A 20,177-nucleotide genomic window follows, 5' to 3' on the forward strand; every position below is an offset into this window, starting at 1 on the left:
GACAGAGAGTGGGGCGGGGATTGGCGCCCCTGGCTCGTTAGGTCCCGGGCAGCGGCAGCAGCGGTCTCCCTCCTGGCGCGCGGTCTCCTCGCGGGCGAGACACCTGCTGCGGAGAGCCGGCCCTGGAGCCATCTGCCCGGATCCTCGCGGGGCTGCCGCGGGCTCGAGCTCCCGGGATCGCTGCCTCTCGGAGCCGCCGATCTCTTTTTGCACCCTCCCCCCGGCAACATGAGTGACGGGGCGGGGAGCGAGCGGCAGCTGCTGCCCCGGCTCTGCCGCCTGGAGAAGGGGCCGAACGGCTACGGCTTCCACCTGCACGGGGAGAAGGGCAAGGTGGGCCAGTTCATCCGGCTGGTGGAGCCGGACTCCCCGGCCGAGACGTCGGGGCTGCGGGCCGGGGACCGGCTGGTGGAGGTGAACGGCGAGAACGTGGAGAAGGAGAGTCACCAGCAGGTCGTGAGCCGCATCCGAGCCGCCGTGGGCGCCGTGCGCCTGCTGGTGGTGGACCCGGAGACGGACGAGCAACTGCAGAAGCTGGGCGTGCAGTGCCAAGAGGAGATGATCCACGGGCTGCCCGCCGCGGGGCAGGAGAAGCCGGAGGAGAAGAGTAACGAGGAGCCGCAGGAGGAGGCGCCGAGGGAGCAGGCGGAGAGGCCAGACAGGGAGGAGGAGAGCCAGCCTGCGGAGCGGGTAAACCTAGGTCACTCCCGGGGTGGGGAGGGCGAGCCCTTGAGGGGCTAATGGCGAACTGGGGGCGGGGAGAGAGCAGCGAGTAAGCCGCAGGTACTGGGGAGAAGGGAGTGGGGGAGACCGCGGGGGCCAGGGCTTAGGCAGAAGGGGGAAGAACTCGGACAGGTTTGGGAGTAAGGGGGGCAGTTAAGGTGCGGGGGGGGGCAAGGTCTGGGTGAGTGTGACTGACTCTGGTGGTCCCCTCCAATACCCCATAGAGTTTCCATGCAGAGGATGGCTCAATGCCCTGGCACGGCCATTCTTAGGCGGCCGGATACTGGGCTAGATGGACTGTTGGTCTGAGCCAGTAGGGGCCATTCTTACGATCGTCTCTCTCAGGCTCCCATGGTTCCCTGTAGGCTCTCTGCTGACTGTTCTTGTAGCCGGGGATAACTCCATCCTCACCTTCGATGATGAAATGTGAGGCTGTCCCTTCGCTTCGGCTGGGTGCAGGAGAGCCCTGGCAGGAGGGTCTGGCTGAGTACAGATTTCTGTTGGGGGGGGGGGAACTTGGGGGGGGCGCTCAGAGAGAAGAGGGGGAACTTTGGGTGGCCAGGTGGTGCCATCTGTACATACTCCAGGAATTTCCATGTTGGATTCTAGCATCTCTCTATCCCCATATCTGCCAGGCACAGTCTCTGCTGTCCTATGCTGGAAGGAGACCCAAGTACCATTTTGTACTGTAATGGGAAGAGCACTGGTACCTTAAAGGGGCAAATGTTTTCTATGTTTAAAAGTTCCCTAACCTGTCTTAATGGTAGTGAAAGACTTTTACAATTTCTGTCTAGTTTGATTTTAATGCAGGATCCATTCTAGACTGTTGCATTTCTCTCAGCTTTGATAAACTGGTCAATTTCTTCTTAGCTTATCCTTGCTAGTCAGTGTCACTTTCTGGTTCTCTTGTGCTCACAAAATGCAGCAGGGAAATGTCTTTGGGGCGTGGGGGTGAGATACCAACATTCATATTGCCATGAAATTAAATTCTGTGTTCTTTGATGTTTTTGTTTTAAATCTCAAGCTTATATTTTAGCCCAAATTTTAACCCCCGTGCCCCTTTTAAAGAGATGCCATCAACTTGAAATCTAGCCTGTTAAATATACTAACTATCTTTGTGTAGTTTTTTTACCATCACGTTTTGCAATTTTTTGTTAAATGCATCTCCTGTTTGGAAAGTAGAGGTAGACGTATAAATAAAGGGCAAACGAGAGATAAGTGAGGGAGGCAGAGGAATCCAGGCCAGATACCTTCCTCTAGTTTCTTTAGGTTCAAATCCCTTCCTACATCCAAACGTTTTAGGAATACTCTCTCCTGTAGCCATATGAAAGAGTGACAGAAACAGAAGAAACCGATTATATGAGGGAAACAGTAATACTGACTATTCAAAGTTGTTGGTGGAAATACTCTGAAGCACCTATGAGCCCCAGTCATGGACCAGGACCCCATTGTGTACAAATGCACAAAGTAAACAAACTAGAAAAATGTAGGAACTTTCCCTACAATTAATACTCTTAAATGTGTTACTTGTTTTATCTGCTGTGGTTACTTTTCACAAAAGAGTGTCTCTTGTTTGTCTCATTTAAGCATCTCCTGCTCATTAGTAACCCCTAGGTCTCCATCTTGCCCTGTTGCTGTAGTTGAGAAGTAACATTATTTCAAATATCCCAAAAGAATCCACTTTCCTCCCAAGTGTTACAGTGAGGGTGGTATAGTTACTCTTAAAGGTATGGATGTGGGGTCGTGGTTGAACCACATGGGGGAGGGATATTGCCTTCTCAATGCTTATGGGACTAAAGTTCCACTCTTGCATGTATCAGTATAAGATTGAATGCTTCTCCCTCTCATTCATATTGTATAGCTCCTAGTTGGTGAGGAGGGAAGAGATGAGGGCTCTGTCAGGATGAGATGAGTCTCAGAGTAAGTGTCTAGGGCCCTTTAACTTTGGGGAACGTGTGTAGCTGAGGATCTAGTTCTTAAATCTCTGTGGACTTTGTGCCTGCCTGCTGCACTCATCAGAAAGAACCAGAGGCTGGTGGCTAGTTAGGAGGTAGTGTGGTGGAAAACTAATAGAACTGTGTTGTTCTTCTCTGCTGTGATGCACGTTTTTAAAGAAACAAAACCAAACACAACTCTTCCGCCAAAACCTCAACAATAGTCAGGCTGCTGGTGTGCTGTGACCACAGTTTTTCATACTGACTAGTATCTTCTCATTGTTTCTTTATGCTTCTCAGTCTAACTAAATGCTTAGACTGTAAACTCTTTGGGGCAGGGACTGTCTCTGTTTTTGCAGTGCTTAGAACAATGGGAGCCAGGATTCTAGGTGCTTCCGTCATAGAAACAATAAAAACTAAATAAAAGGGGAGGGGAATTTTGATCCATGCTGACTGCAAGTCTTGAAATATGGAAACTTATCAATTCAGAAATGTCTGTCTGTCTTTTACAATATCTTAGTAGAAATACAGATGGAAACACAGTAGAGAGAAGATGTGGAGGGGAAGAGACTCTGGAACTGAGAATAATTGCCTTTTACCTACTTGGAGTAGCTTTTAACGGATGGCCTAGCTTCATGACCTAATGAATATTTACGTAATGGAAAAGATGTACCTTGTTGCAAATGTAACACCAACAGACAGGCGGCATCCACCCAGGAACCTCTGGAGCGTAGTGCATGAGCCTCTAAAGCATGAGCTAAAAGCCAACTGGCTGTTAGCTAAGGCTGTAGAGCAGACTCATTTTGTCTGTCTCTCTTTCTCTAAGTGGTCTCGGTGCCACTAGATGGGACAGAACACCACACCCAGAAGGTGTGTGGGTTACACTAAGACTGTATGTTTTCACCAGTCTGTGGTGGACCTCTTCAACAGATCTCATTAAATCATAAAGCTGGGTTAACTTCCCTGGGGATGGAGAAATAAACATCTAAGAAATAAACCTTGGAAGAAGCAGTGTCCCTCCTTCTGATCAGGATAAATTTACCTTGTATAAAATCCTATAGTTGACACGGTAGGTGCATTGCTCACTGGCGTTCAAGGGTGTGAGGAGAGACATCTGGTCCATTGACACTTTCACAGGCCAAAGAAGAGAGTTGAGATGGCTTAATTATCACACAATTGAGGATATAAATAGGACAAAACGGCTCATCAAAGTGAAGGGTTGAACTATCGCTATATAACCATATTGCTCAGATGTGATCTCAAAGAAGCTCCACTCAACTTCTGAGAGTTGAAGGCTTTCAGCACTTGTAAAGGTCAGGCCCTAACGCTATTTTGAGAGCTCCAGCTCTAGAGCATTTAGAGGTTCAAAGTATGGCCTACAAGGGAGTCACCTGTCAGAGGTTTTGTTAATACTAGAAGGCAACCAGTGAGGGCCTAGAGAAAGATTCTGGGAGCTTTAGACTTGGACTCTGTGGAGGGATGTCCTCTCACACCAGCTGTTGTATCCGGTAATTAGGAGGAGCAGGGCATTCTTAGAGATGATCATTGGAGACCGTGATAGGAGGGAATGGATGGACTTTGGTGCCTTTGCTGAGCTTACATTCTTACTGTTAACTGCTGAGGAATGATAGTTCTGCTAATTGTTCCCCATATTGGACTTTAGCCTGGACCCAGAACACATGTTCCCCTTTGGCCATCTGCCCTACTGTGTCACATGCACTTGGCACAAACTGTTGGAAAATTTCAGGCCTTTTGGAGCAGACAGCTCTTGCTCAGACTTGTTGATAGCAAGGTTCTGTTCTTCTGGATATCCCACAAATGGGATTTTTACAGGGCTTCAAGTGGCTTTTGCCAGCCCCTCTGAGGGGAGCGAGAATCACTTCCCCTCAGACTGGGCTGGGGTAAAAGTTTTTGTTCATCTTACCTCATTCAAATGAGAGGAATCTTCTCTTGATGTCACTTAGGAGATGAAGAAAGAAGTAACTGATGTAGTTTGCCTTTCTTTTCTGTAGGGGGCAGAAATCTAGCATTCCCTACCACTGTTCTTTAATATGTTTTAACCATATCAATTGAGTGTCCTGACAAGATGTTTACATCGTGGCAGGGTGCCCAGGGCCTTAGGCAGCTCTGAGTCCTGTTTGCTTTGGGAAAGGGACAAATAATTGTGCTCCGTGTGATCTCCCTGCCCGTGGCTCAGCATACCGTGAAGGCCTGGGTATGGCTGAATTATTCATAGCTCTTTGAGGCCCGTGGATGAAAACCCTATGAAAGCGTCAAGACAACGCCAAGCCATGAGATAGTTACTTAACACCCAGCTGTGGTTCAGAAAGCTCAGCTCTCCACGGAAAAAGCTGCATTGAGAGAAGAGGGGGGGTCCATGAAATACTTGATCTATATGGCACAAGACAGATGGATGTTAGCAGGGCACAGGGAATTTATGTGGGGGAGGTGGAATCCCTGATCAGTGATCATATGCACAGCCAGTGTGATGAGAGCTATCAGGCACTAGCTCGGGGCATGGGGCTCCTAGGGTGGTCTCCTCCTCTGCCCAGTCACTAGCTGTGTCTTGTGGAACTGAGACTGCTCCTGTCACCAGGGTGGCTGACAAAGGAGGCTCAGGCATTGTGATGCAAGCCCAGAGCAGGGAGTTAACATTAGGGCAGTTTCTCTTCCTTCCCAAAAATGGGAAGTACACATGCTTGCAAAATGGGACAGACTCCACGGCCCATCCAGTGCAGCGGAAGGTCAGTGTTTCTGAACAGGTAGCAGGAACTTCTAACCCTACCTGAGCTGGGACTAATACCTGGCTGGCCTCTGGGACCCTACGCACGTGACAGCAAAGTGAAGATCTGTTTGTGGATATTCCCCTTCAGGGTGCCTAAGGAGCTCTTTCCTCAGAGAGCTGCATGAGAGGAAGTGAAGGGTCAACACTGACCTGGAGGCTGGCAGCAGTGTTTTTTTCAGTGCTGGTGGAAGGAAGCTCCTTGCAGTGAGGCTCAGAGGCTCTCTGCTAAAATCTCACCTGCAAGGTATTAGTCTTATTAGTCTTGCAACATTTTTTCAGTGCTGATTACTGACTGGCTACAGGTGTCTGGGGAGTCTCCACAGTGATCTCCTCCATTCAAAGGCCAGGGACGACCTCTTCCCCTCTCCGCTTCAGTGGAAAAGATTAAACTGTGTCTAGGACCAGACTTTCAAGAGAGGCCAGCACACACACCCCCCCCCCCCCATTGAGAACAGTGAGAACTGCCCCCCCCCCCATTGAGAACAGTGAGAACTGCTGGGTGCTGAGTACTGTTGAAATTCTCTGCCCTTCTGTCAGGTCCCAAATGCAAGCTGAGGTCTCTTGGAAATCTGTCCCCTGGCATCCAGATGATGTGATACAAGTGGCGTTGGGTGGGACACAGAAAGGGAGTTCTTCCTATAATTTCTGGGTAGCACTTGCCTCCCTCTTTGTCTGAGATTCGAGAATTGCTTGTCTCCCTTTGGTTGTGGAGGGGAAGCAACTCAAGGCTCAGCTGCCGGATCAAGAAGAATCCCCTAACTGTCCAACTTCTCAGCTATTTAGAGTCTCTTGTCAGCTCGTGTTCTGAGCAGGAGGGGATGGGGAGTTCTCTGGGTCCTGTAGGGGTTAATGAGTCTCCAGGTGGTGCTCACCAGATTTGCATGTGTCAGAGTCCTATTTGCTTTATTGGGCTGGACTTGACTTTATTTGCTTAATGAGCTCAAGGCAGGTTCTGGCAGGAGGGCAAGCTGTCCTGCACTGACTGATTGGTATTTGGCTTGCTTTGTTCTAGGAAATGGGGGAAAACTTGCTGCATTCAGCTGGCATAGTCCGGGGGGGGGGGGGCGCTCTGCCTCTGAGAGCCCCCTCCACAAACACATTTGTGCTTTTGTCTGGCTCCCTTCCTCTGCAATGCCGCAACTCACTGGAACGGAGTAAACGGTCCTCCCTGTGTTAACTTGGAGCCAAGACAGACCAGGGCTGTTCAGTGCAAGGTCTGGGGAGCCCCAAGGTAGCAATGGAACAAGGGGCGGGCTCTGTTACCTTGACTCTTGCTGCACATTTCTGATGGTTGTTCCTCCCCTCCAGCTGGAGCTGAAAGCACTTTGAAAAACCTTTGCGTATTGATGATTAAGCATTGCATATTTATGAATCGACATTTCTATGGTGCTCCTCAGGGCTGGGTCAGGACCCTATTATGCTAGGTGCTCTACAAACACAGAACAAAAAGATGGTCCCTGCCTCAAGGAGCTTCTATTTATATTGTAAGACAAGCAACAACAGATGGTCTATGGAATCTGAATATAAAAGTCTCTCCAGGTGGTAGGGTGTAAACATCTGGGAGGGAGTGATCTGAAGGGGGCATATTCAGGAGTAAGGGGATTCAGTTTAGAAAAGGAACATTTAGGATGAATATAGGGTGGAAACATCATTAATGAGGAGAGCTAGTGGATTATTCCACAGAGAAATGGTAGAAGTCCACATTGCTTAGGACGCACCCAGTTGACTGGACAAAGGCCTAGGTGAGGGGCTAGATGATGTGGTGGATAGAGCTGGATGTATTTTGTTCAGCAAATAGTAGATGAACTCTTTTGACTGGCTGAAATTTTTTGGAATCTTCCAAATTTGGTTTGACCCGAACCAAACTTCTATTTCTTGGCACTGGCAGTGAACTGAAAAAAAAATCAATGGTTCACCCAGCCCTCTTGATGGACCTCTTTGCTGACCACTGAAAGGCAGCCGCAGTCTGAATGATACACTGATGCTAAAGAAAAGTTTAGGGCAGAAAGTGAAGAACATAAGATCAGAATTATAGGGGAAGAGACTCAAATTGGAGTTGGCCCCAGTGACTTGGGCGTACATTTTTAGTCCTGAAAGAAGTGCTACGAGCCTTCTAAAGACAAGTGATCAGGACCTTGCTCCTAGATCTGATCTTATAAACTGATGACTATTGAACCTGAGGCAGAGTTCAGACCTCGCAGCCTATGGGAACTCAAAAGGGAGTCCAGGCTGGTTAAGAGAACAAGCATAGTGTTTTCAAAAAGGCTCCTCCATCACTTGGAGGCAAGTCCTATTTTCAAAAGTGACTTAGGAGCCTCATTCTCACTGAAAGTCAATGGAATAAGTCACTGAGGTGCTTTAGAAAATTTTATCTCAAACCTCTGCTCTGAATTGTCCAAACTGGGACACTCTAAGCAAGATGATATGCAAGACTCCCTGAAGAGCGGAGCATGTTCTTTGCTTGTCCCCATGCCTTATGTTGGGGAGGGGAGAAACCCCACTTGTCACACTGGTGTGATCATAGCCCACAAGGGTTAGCTTATTCCAGGATGTAACTTGGCACATAGGTGCAACATTGCTTATAAACTTAGGTTCACACACTTTGTTCATGCAACAGGGCCAGAAATGTCACCAGTCCCCTTTTGGAACCTTTAAAAACTATGTGAACTGGCTCTTTAAATGAGCACAGACAGCCTTGAACTTGACCCTCCATTTCCGGCTGCTGTAACAACTTGATAAAAGTCTCCCCCATCAAGGTTTTCAAGGGGAGTGGGATGATTCATAATCAATATGATAAACACAATAAAAATACCAAAGTGGACTATAAACTGTAGAACTAGAAACTCTCAAGTCCTGTTCCTGGTGCTTGAGGCCTGATCTCCCCTCCTCCCCCATCCCTGTTCCTCCCCCCCCCCCCCCAGCCAAGGAAAGCTGCAGGCCGTCAGCACCTTTGAAACTCAAGCACTAGACAGATTTCAGAGTGGTAGCCGTGTTAGTCTGTATCAGCAAAAATTTGTTAGTCTCTAAGGTGCCACAGGTGGTACTCCTTCTTCAAGCACTAGAGAAGACAGGCTGCGGAAGCTCTTAAACGGTCCCAGCGTCCCTGGCCTTGCAGAGCTGAGACTTCAGCCAGTTACTAAGCAGGATCAGCACTTCTGCTTTTGTCACCGAGGTTCTCAAGGGAACAGAAGATTATTTGCATAATGATAATGTTGTAAGGGGAGCTGACTCAGCAAAGCTGAACAATAAAACTGTCATGGGGTGAGGGGGGGGAGGGGTTCTCTTTGTGGAATGACTAGACTGAGCCCAAACTGGGCCATACTGTTTATGCATGGGGTCAAGAGAGAATGTATCCGCTCTGGTCCGGCCTCTGCTGCACCCTTAGGAGCAACTACTTGCATAACGACTTGAGGCGCAACTGTAAGTAGGAGGCTGTGCTCGACTTTCTGCTCATAACGTTTGCGCTTCCTGCCGAGTGCTGAAGCAACATGTGGGTGTCTGAAAACCACATGTTGCTTTCTGAGCTAGGCGGCAGCTGCTAAGGCTGCATCCTGACCTGTTGCAGACTGTAGCCGCCCCATCTTGTCAGCGGTCAGAGTGCAGATTTTAACAGTAGCAAAGCTTTCAGTAGCACCGCCAACTCAAGCAGCCATCCAGATTCCTGGGACCTTCATCTCTCGAGCTGGTGTTAAACTTCGGCTCTCTTTGTACCATGCGTGATTCCCCTAGGTAATGGAATAATGAGTTTCTCATGAGGGTGTAATGCGAGGGATGGCTAGTTGAATCGCTGCTGACTTCCCAGCTGGGTTTTGAAACGCAGAAGCAGGGGGAAACCATGAAGCCAAAATCTCTACCTAGAATGCTAAGAAACTCTCTCCTGAGTCACAGAGCAGATGTGGAGGAGCATAAAATGCATCTCAAGTTAGTCTGACTGTTGGTATCTGCACAGTACAACTGTGCATCGCAAAGAGGCCATTTGCATCTCTGTGTTGTACAGAGCCAGGCTCCAAGTGGGTAATTCAAGCAGCCATCTGCACTCCACTGTTAATAAGGGCCTATCCGAAATGGAGGCCGAACCCTCATGAATTACACCCGGGTTACAAAACTGCTGTCAAGCAAAGACCCAAGAACTGTGATGGGCCAGCTCTCCAGCAGACCTTCAGCTAGCACAGTTTCAGTGCAGGAAAGGGCTCTTCAAAATGATAGCAGAAAGCATGCTGAATACTGTAGCTTGGGTTTAGAACGTGAGTTTGATACTTACCATGTGGCTGCAAATTCTCTGGTCTTAAGTGTTGGGAAATGGTTTAAATGTGATCACAAGCCCTAGTGGGCAGAGGCATCCAGTGTCTGTCAGAGAGAGGTACTTGCGTGCTGGAATTAAGTGGCCTCCTCCCAGGGGGCCTCAGGGCAGCTCTGCAAGTGGCCCTTTGCCTCAGTTTCCCCTCTTGGTTCCTCAATAAATTCCAAACGAGGCTTTTATAAATACCAACAACAGCAGCCCTCCTGTAGGGTCTAGTTGATTACCTGCATGTTTAAATTAAAATCCAAAAATCTTCCCTCCATCTTTAAGCTGGGCACAGCCTCGAACTCCCTTGGTGTCTCAGGACCTTCCTGCTTTAGCAGGTTACTCCTAGCTGGGGCAACTCTATTGGTCTCTGGGTCCTCCCTGCAGGAGCCTTTCCTCAGTCTTTGCTGCAGCTTCCTGAGCTTCCCCCTGGCCCCCTTCACAGTCTCCTGCCCCACTTGATAGGGAAATCACCTGATGCACACCCAGGTGTCTCTCCTTGGGCCCCAGGCATCCAGCTTTCCAAGGGTAAGCTAACCTGTTACAGTGGGAACCTAAAGTGAGTGTATTGTGTGTCACAGATCCAGGTCACACAGTTTAGACAGGCACCTGGATTCCGTGATGCTGGGTTCACAGGAATGCCCTGTTCTGCAGGGAGAAAGGAGGAGGGGAACTTAGATGTCCTTGCATGCAGATGTCTCTTGCTGATAGGAAGGAAGAGTCTGTGTGGGTTTCTGAGGGGGTGGGGGAAGGTTCAGCAGCTCTTCCTTTGCATCATCGTATCAATGGGAATTTCAGTCTTGGCAATGGAAAAGTCGTTCCAAGGGCTGAGTCTCTTCTTGCCTGTGCCCTAGAACTCATGAGGGTGTGGGCATGGGCCCAGAGGATGAGTGCTGGAGTCATGCTGGGGTGCTTGCTGCCCCTTCTTTTTTGCTGGGATTTATTGCTTAACCAGTGTCAAACCCCGAACCTCAGCCGTGGAGGAGAGATCTGAGATGGGAGGGAAGAACCCAACTCTGGTTCAAAAGCAAACCGTATTTCTGAGGGAACTTGTTCTCCTTGTTTGTTCTGTGTCATGGTATGTTCTGCTCAGAGCATGGCATTGTAGTGAGATTCGTGTGCAGTGCAAGAAGCCAGAGCATCTTGCACCTTAAGGGATCTTGAAGGGGCACCGTGGGCATAGAGGGTTTCTGTCAAAGGTGTTTTCCTGCAGTGTTGTGGTAGCTCTGTCAGTCCCAGGATATTAGAGGGACCAAGTAGGAGAAGTAACGTCTTTTACTGGACCAACTTCTACTGGTGAGACAGACAAGCTTTGGAGCTACACCAAGGAAGAGCGCTCTCGCCAGCAGAAGTTGGTTCAATAAGACATTGCCTCATCCTCTTTCTCTCTCTGTCAAGGCATTTCCTGATACAGTATGTGGGCGAAGAGATGGGTGTGGTCAATCCAGGAGACTTTGGCTCTAGTATGCATTTTGGTACGGTAGGCTCCAGGCACACAATTGAGTGAGCATTAGTGCAACACAAAGGTTGAGAAAATCGGCCTTGTTAGACTCTAAGCTCGTGTGGGGGCAGGGACTGTCCCTTACGGTGCCTAGCACAACGGGGGCCAGGGGGGAAATCTCAATGAGGCCTCTAGGCTGCACTGCCGTGTAGATGGTAGCTATAGCACTCAAGTGAGGAAATTTCCCAAATCAGGATGAACGGTCACACTGAACTCTGCCCCTTCTAGCATGTTGCCATTGTTTGTCAAATGCAACACAATACAAAGGTGCATGTTTCATAGAATCTGACAATGGTCACCTTGCACCTCCTGTACTTCGAGATTGCTCTATCACAGGAACAACTGTAATACGCTCCCTGCCATACAACAAGGCATCTGGTTTAGCTGGTTGACTGGTATGAAGAAAAGGGACTTGTATGCTAAGGCTTGCTTTGCTTTTGGTGGTTAAAGGGAATTTAGGGTTGGGGGGAGCTGAGACTGTTTGTGATCTTAAAAACAACAACCCTAATTGTCACCAAGGTGGATCAAAGACCCTGTTTGAAGGTGACCTTTAGACAGTGAATAGTTCCTTGTGTAAAATGGGCAACAGCTTCTTTATCAAGCATTTTAATGGCAAGTCAACATGTACCAGGAATTAAGGGGAAAGGAAATTAGTCTTTGATTGTAATAGCTAAAAAAATGTAACCTAGAACTGTCCTCAAAGGAGGATTATTTTAGGAACCTAGGCATTGCCATACTGGGTCAGACCACTGGTCCAGCATCCCATCTTTGACAGCAGCCTGTGCCAAGTGCTTCAGAGGATGTCTAGTCTAGTTTTAGATCCTTATATGGCCCCCATTCCAGTAGCTTCTGAGTTCCTGCAGTGCAGTGAGGTAAGGAAGTATTATCTTCCCTTTACAAATGGGGAACAGAGGCACAGAGAGCCTAAGAGGCAGATTTTTAAAGGTGTTTGGGCACCTAGCTCATAACTATGGGAGTTGGGAGACTCTGATCCTAAGCGAGTTGCCCAAGGTTACACAGGAAGTCTGGGGTGGAGCAGGGACCTAACCCTGGGTCTCCCAAGTCCCAAGCTAGTGTTTGAACTGGCCCATCCTTCCTCTCTAAGAAAGGTGCTAAAAAATTCATAATGGGTGATGGTGGAATGAGCTGCCCATAGTGGGGAGTCTCTCCCCAGCCCTGTCATTGAGTGGGTGGCTTGTGCATTGCAGCATGAGGGTTTATAGTGTTAATTTAAAAAAAAAATCATGTCAACTGAATATCTTCTTTATCCATATAACAAATCGAACCCCCCTTTCAATCATACTAACTCATGGCAGTAAGCTCCACAGGTTAACAAGCTGTGTGGGTGGGGTCACTCCATGAAGGCACTAGGGCTAAGATGAGAGCATGACTACAGTGTGGATGGTGGTTAGCAGGAACCAGGAAATAGAAGCCCCAGATAACTTTTTGCTGGGAATGTTGAAGCATGGGACTATAGGCAGAGAAAAAGTTCTGTAAGAGAAGATACCCCATCATTTGTAGCTTTCCATATTACTCTCTCTCGTTCCGCCTCATTCCAGGCCATTGTCCTGCAATCTGGAGAATAAAAGCTTGTTTGTGACTGCTGGCACTGGTCAGGTGAGGTGTTACAGATACCATAGTGAGGGACACCTTCATATCTAGGTGTTGCTATTTATTACTTGTATTGCAACAGAGTTCATGAGCCACAGTCATGGTGCAGGGCCCCACTGTGCAAAGAACTAAACAAACGCAGGACAAAAAGTACAGAAACACCGTTCCACGCCTGTTGCAAATGGCAATCGACATCTCCTTCAACACGAGGCCTGTCTAGCTTTGTACTCTGAGTACAAATAATCTCACCCTGTCCATGCTGAAGTAGCTTTGGAGTTTAAGTCCCATTGACTTTCAGTGGGACCTTGGAGCTTATGAAGATCTTACCCTAAGTCTAGAAGAGTTTTTAAGTTGATATCTGATCCACGGTGCTCCCCCACACTTAAACCAAGAGAGCTGGACAGTTTAAAACCTTTGGCTAAAAGAGTGCTGAGTGGTTTTGGAGCCTCAGTCCAGGGCTGAGAAACGGGTAATGTACACTCTGTCCGATGATAGCCCTGCCATGGGGTATCTTGGATTTGCGGGTCCCCTCCCTACCTAGGATCTCTGGATCTTGCCTTAACCTATCCCTCCATGCCTACCTCTGGGGATCCCCGGCTGAGTGCCCCCACAGGAAGTGGGGGAGTCCCATGGAAATGGGGGCAGGATATACATTTTGTCTTCAGAGGCTGCAGCGGAGATGCTGCGTTCTCATGAGAGTAGATTTGCACTGAGTATGGCAGATAGAGAGGCGCTAAAAAAAATCAGAGCAGTCGAAATGGTTTCTTGGCCACGGAGCTGCGGGAGAACAACGGGGCGTGGGCTCAGCATTCAGAGGAGACGGCTGGGTTTAGTATCCTTCCTGGGGGGTGTTGTCTTTAGAAAGGCCCCAGGGCCTTCCATTCTGAAGCTGAAAGGGAGGCCCGTTAGAAATGCAGCCCCTGCTGTGGCGGGGAAATGACCGGTGTGAATTTGGCACTGGGGGATACGTTCCGTAGCCCGGGGCTGGGGGGAGGAGATGGAATGAATTTCTCAGCGGATCATAAAGATCTTCTCCCCCACCCCCAGAAAAACTCTTGTCTTTAAATTCATTCCCTTCAAAGGCCCTGTTTAGCCCCCGACCCCCTGCTGGACAGGCTTGTGGTGAGGCCTGAGTTAAAGAAGGATCCTGCCTTTCAGAGGATGAAATGTAATGAATATATTAATGACTTACTGTATTTATAAACCGCCCACGGGACTCGGCCGCACCAGCCAGGCCTGTGCAAAGTCCTCTTCCCTACACCTCCCAGCTCTTGGCTGAGTCCTGGCTCCGGAGGAATAACCTGGCCTCCCTGCTTTGTTCGGTGTTATCGGTGGGAAGTAACTTGCTGCCCCTGCCAGCAAAGCGGAGGGGTGGGGGTGGTGCGTGTGCCCACAGAGTGGAGCCGTCTCTCTCCAGCTGGCAACAGGCTGGGGCAGGAGATCTGGTCTTGCTCAAGACTCTGCTGTGATTTGTCCTTGGTAAGAGGCAAACTGAGCGCTGCTCATGGCACTTTTTCCACCCCCCTGTTCGACTGGGGGCCCCCGTTCTATACACTACCATGAAGAAACCACAGCACGGTGCCCTGCTGTCCTGAGCTCTGTGCCAGCTGGGGCAGCAGAGGCAGGGAGAGAGGCTTCTTTCCAGCAATCTTGCGTGTGTGCCAGGCTGGCTGCATTGGCAGCAAGAGGTCCCTTGGGTTAGACTCCTCCTGAGGATTATTTGGTTTTGGAACTTCAGGATACCAGCCTCTGAGCAAGAGGCTGCATTTTGGAAGCAGGGGCACAAGTCTCCCAACAGCAGAAGCCCATGAATCCATATTTAAACAAACAAGAGCAGCTGAGCTAAAAGGAGGGAAAGGGCAGAGTCCAGAATGCAGCCCTGCAGCTTGCAATAATAATTTTTTTATGCAAATCTTAATTGCTGGTGTTGGTGGCTGGGTATCGCAGTGAGGGAACGCTGGAAGTATGATGGGTAGGTAGGTCAGGGATTTACCATCATGCCCAGATCCAGAGGGGGGGCAGCTGCGTGTGCTGGGAAATGGGGCTGCAGCCCCAAGCCAGCATGGGTGCCAGCCCAGAGTGTTTGATCCTATCAGCCGCTACTGATGGGAGAGGGGGGTGTTGGGCCAAGTACTGCTGTCATTTGACTCTGTGCTTTTGCAGACGCTAAGCCTCCTAGCGTCTAAGCTAGAGCCTGGGGTGTAGGGCAGGGTTTGCTTTACGCTGTCTAGATCACTGTCCAAATCAGATGGTCGCTGTTACGGTTCCAGGGCTAGCTGCACCTCTGACCCTTCTCTGGTCTTTGAGGGCACCCCCCGCAGATGCCAGGCCCTGTGCTTTTACTGGGGTGGGACCGTACGATTCTCCCACTCTTAGGCTACGTCTGTGCTGTGAGCTGGCGGTCTGATTCCCAGGTTCTACAGGCGTACTCGCACCAGCTCTCCTGGGCTACCGGCCCCAGGCATCGACCCTGCTTCCCAGCACCTGGAAATCTTCCAGTCAGGAGCTTGTGACTGGCAATAAATACAGTGACCCACCCAGCCTTCTGAAAGCAAAAGTATTGTTCATTTAACCCCAGGAGCAAAGAGTAATCTTACTGGGAAAGGATTTCAAATCAACAGGATGGCTAAATGCAGGGCTATCTTACTTAGAGTCTTAGGCAGGTCTTAGCCCTGACCTCTGACCTCTGGAGTCTGGGTTCACCTTAGCTCTCTGTCCCCCTGACCTGGAGGGACTCTTCCAATCCAGCCAAAGTTCTTTGCTTTTGGTTTCATGGGCTTGTGGTCCAAACCTAGTCTGAGCTCCACTGGGTATGAAATCAGAGCATCAGAGTGAGCGGCGAGGCGCTTCCTGAGGTACCCAGGACAGAGGCACCTCGCTACCACTTGCCCTCAGTGCAAGGAAGCCATGTGTCTATCAGTCGTAGGCCAGCACCCTACTTCGCTGGCCACAGACAACACAAGCTCTCACAGCAGGACTAAGTACTATCTAGAGCAGTGGTTCTCCAACTTATTTGATCAGGTCCCCCTCCTCCATGCCTGTAGTCATTTACACCCCAATGCGCACACACCCCTACCCCCCACAGCAGCAGCACAAAAGTAAGGGTGGCAGTGTGAAAAGTGATATTTGTCTGTATCAGACTTAGTGCCCCATTACCACCCTTACTTCTGTCTGCTGCTGCCACCCTGGGGCTGACAGCTGGAGCCCCACTACCTCCAGAAGAAGAGCCCAAGCCCAGGCTGCCTCGTGGTGCGTGGTTGAGGGGGTGGGGGAAGGAGAGCCCAAGCCTGCATGGTGGGGCTCCAGCTGTCAGCCCCAGGGCAACAGGCCTCTGGCTGTCCACGTTATCCCTGCCTTTTGCACAAGCCCCAGCCACCCAGAGCTGACAGAGCTATTTATTTATTTAAAGGGCAAGCACACAGCTCGTGCCTCACTTGGGCTGTGAGAACTGCTGATCTAGACCATCCGTGACAGGTGTTTATCTAACCTGCTCTTAAACCTCCAATGATGGAGATTCCACCACCTCCCTGTAAAATAAAATCATAACACCCATTCTAGAACCTAGACTTATTTAAATAGATACCTTCACATTTTATAGAGCAAGGCTCACTCCAGAGTCCTTCCAGTGTTTTTTTCAGCCAGACAGGCTGTGATCCCTTTTTCCTGAGGCCAGCCACACTGCCAACTTGTCTCCTCAGTGCAGGATGTGGTGTCTCTCCCTGCAACCCCAGATGTATCAAAACAGTCCTTTGAGCTTTATTCATAAGCTGGACACCCTCCTGCTCTGTGTTCCTTTCTGTAGATTCTGCCATCTCTTGTTGATTTTTGTAATCTTGATTAGCTGGTGGTGACAACGTGTGTTAATAGACTTCCATTGTGAGAGAGACAATGGCCAGAATGAGAGATAAGCATCTACTACCTCCTGCCTACCAGAACCTGTCCCAGGCCCGTCCCCTCCTGGTGACCTGCCTTCAGTTCAATGCTTTAGTTTCCAGTATAGACACATTGCTTCATAAATACTATCCATACGTACATTTAGCAATGATTGTGATGATCGGTGAGCTCTTGGCATAGACCTCACATGCCACCCTTTGTGAATTATTGTACGTGTACTTGACTCAGCGGATCTGTGAAAAGCTCTGTGCCTCTGCCAGTTAGCACAAGAAGTTCCTGAATCACAGAGGCTCTTTCTGAGAAGTGTATATCTTGTTCCACCTCCCCGCACCACGCTTCCTGGGTGCATCTTGTGATAGCGCTGCTGTTGAATTAACTCAATATATGCAGGAAGCAGACAATGACCAGGATAATATTATTCACAGGTTATTACGAGTAGCTCCAAATCTGTTGCTGTGTGGCATTTTGGGGCAAGTGTCAACAGGCATGTTGAGAGTCAGTTCCTCACTAAGACTCTGCTTCAGAAGCAGTTTTGATCTCCACATAAAAGCAGTGGAGGAAGGCTGTGGGGTGGGGGACACTCTAAATCTCTGGGGAGCTGGATATTCTTTGTCTCCTGAGATGTTCTGTTTTACCACCTGTGTTGACTACGCCATACTTTGGCCTCTTCTCAAATTTTGCAGTCACTGAGAGTTTCCTTAGTAATTAGAGTAGGGACTTGGCGGTGTTGGGACACCAGCATTCAACTGAAGCCTCGCTGAGTTGCTCTAGGCCAGTGGTTCCCAAACTTTAACAACCTGTGAACCCCTTTCACTAAAATGTCAAGTCTGGTGAACCCCCTCCTAAAAATGAATATTTCCAGGGATTTTCTCCTTTACCTGAGTATAAATGATAAAAGCAGTGATCTTGAAAATGTAAAATTTGTTTTTGTGACATGCTTATTGCACACTATTATTATTATTTATCACTACAGTATTTTTATTACATTACAAAAACGGCAACACTCTTCCAAGATCTTTCGTAGCTTGTATCACTTGGAATAAGCCTGTTATAAGACAAGGCTCCTCTGTTTCATCAAGGAGTATCAGATGTGAAACAGCAGGAAGGTATTTAAGAAGCCAACTCAGAGTTCCTCCCACACAAGCATTCAGGTCTTGAGCAGTCCAGGCAAACAATGCACGTTACAACAAATCTTAAACTTGTTCTTCATAATCATTTTACAAACAATACTAGCTGCCTATTTAACTTTTAAAACAGCAAAAAATATCTACCTCCCTTTCCATTTCTTATAAGGCGTCTTGAAGTTTAAATCTCCTTAGTGTGATAGATATGGTTGCTTTGATCTGTTTAGCTCTTGGAAGTCCAGGGGCTCTGGGCTGCTGGCCCCGTGCTGCCCGGGGTCCCTAGAGACAGTTCTGTCTGCCATTAGGGAACTTTTCCCCGACAGCCCCCTGTAACTTTTCGCAAACCACTGCTCTAGGCAAGCCACAAGCTGTCTGCCTTGCTTACCATCTGTAATGGGGTATCTACCTTACCCAGGTGTTAAGTGCCACTAATGTGCCCTGAGATCCTCCAGGGAAAGCTGTTCCGTCACTGATGGTTCTGTTCTTGCTGAACTGCTGGTGGATAGTTTCAAGACAGGTAATTGGTCGGTCTGGTTGGAGGGCCAATGAAGCTTGATATTCACTTCATCCTCCTTCACTGCCTCCCTACCCGTGCCCTTCTCAGAACTTTACTGTAAATATAAGGGTGGTTTCAATAAACACAGACTTGGCTGTGTTCCGCATACCCTCCAAGCTGGGCCACTAAATTCTGTTGTACCCAGCAGTGTGGCTATTGGCATGTAATAGAAAGGGAGTGGAGGATATTGGAAGGGGAGGGGAGGTTGAGCTCGGAGTGACTCTGGAAATTGATGTTTCTCCTTTAGCAGAGGTCTGACTGCACATGAGGAATCTAATTCCAGGGATGGGCTTGCTTCAGCTCTTCAGAGATGTCTGGCAGATGGATCTCTTCTGGGCCACTAGATGTTGTGGAGCCATTCAGATTTTTGCCTGGTTATAACCACTTTTGGGGGAAGGAGGCAATGGAGAAGGCTGGAAGTGTCACGAGGTACTTATGTAGCACCATCGCTGTAGTGTCTGAGCACCTCCCAAGTATTGAAAAGAGAAATAATTTTAACCTCTTGCTTCCTGGCAGATGGAGAAATAGCGTGACTAGGCAGTAGAGTACCTTGTTGTTTGTGTGTAAAGAGCTTGCTGAGGGAAAGCCAAGTCAGGGGAATTTAGTTTTTCAGTTCATTCTGAAAGGGGTGGTGAGCCCTGTGGCTCTCCTGAGAGGGGGAGAGCTGTGGCCTAGGTCAGTTCTGTTGCCTGCGTGATGAGCCTTCCCCATTGTTCATCAGTAGTTCCACAGTTCTGGTGGAAGGTAGCTATTGCAGGAGGTCATGGCCATGGAGGGGGTGACGTGCTCACTCCCAGGGAGCAAGGGCTGATTTCATGGAAGGCTTTAGAGATGAGGCTAAAGATCTGGAGCTGGACTCTGGCCCTGGTGATGTGTTTGTGGTGACCTGTATGCTGAGCAGATGGGCCGCTGCTCTGTGTCCTAGGAGTTTCTCAGGGTGTGGTTTCTATACGTGAGTTAGTCATCAAATCTGGCTGTTCCACGGGTGGCTCTCTCTAGCCAGGTCTGCTTGATGGGATGGGAGGCAAGCGCCTGGCTAGATGGGATGAAGTGGGAGTCTTGCTCTCCTGGCTATTTGGGCATCCTCAGATAGCAATGAGGCCACGCTGTGGGCTGAATTATCCCGTGCATCTGCCTGTAGATTGGACGTTGTTAGAGACGAGCTGAGAATGTCTTGACAGCTAGACGTAGAGCCAGAGAATCCATCTGCCCTGTCAGGCATTGAGCCAGAGGCGCTTGTTGTTTTAGATACTAAAACCTCATTCTCCCGGGAAACTAAATCTGTTTTCTGGTGAAGTCGCACCTGATTGACTCGGGGGCCCCACGAGGAGGGAAATGGGCTCCAGCGCTCACGCAGGAATCGCGGCAAGCTTGTGATGCCAGCTGCTCTGTGCTCGCTGCCAGTGCAGGTGCAGAAGCTGCTGTGTGCCTCTCTGTGAAGGGAAGGTTTCTGAGTAATGCCTCTTAGTGTCACGGTGCAGCCTTGGGGTTTCAGCCCTTCGGAGGTATCCCAGTGTGAGGGCCAGAGCGGAAGGCAGGCTCTGCTTCTCTCAATGCCAGATGCTTAAATCCGAGAAGGGCCAAGAACTGATCCAAGAGGGTCTGAGTTGCTGGGGTGGTGAGAAGTGGCCCTGCAGACACGGCTCCCTTGTTATCTGGTTTGATGGTGGAGGAAAGGCGCAGGGCAATGAGCCGTTTAAGGTGGGAATCAGTAGAAATGGCACCTGAGAGTTGCTGATGTGCCTCTCTGGGGGAGAGGCTGTC

The 20,177-nt window shown here is 49.2% G+C and overlaps 1 protein-coding gene across 1 annotated transcript in view; it reads left to right on the forward strand.

The window, feature by feature from the left end:
- The window catches only part of NHERF1 (NHERF family PDZ scaffold protein 1), a 32,912-nt gene continuing 12,735 nt past the window's right edge, over positions 1–20,177 (forward strand). Inside the window, exon 1 of the mRNA XM_073312052.1 lies at positions 1–690. Coding sequence (XP_073168153.1) covers positions 229–690 — 462 coding nt within the window. The 5' untranslated portion in view covers positions 1–228. The remainder of the gene's footprint in view (positions 691–20,177) is intronic.

Source organism: Lepidochelys kempii, chromosome 14 (assembly GCF_965140285.1).
Source record: "Lepidochelys kempii isolate rLepKem1 chromosome 14, rLepKem1.hap1, whole genome shotgun sequence".
Lineage (NCBI taxonomy): Eukaryota > Metazoa > Chordata > Testudines > Cheloniidae > Lepidochelys > Lepidochelys kempii.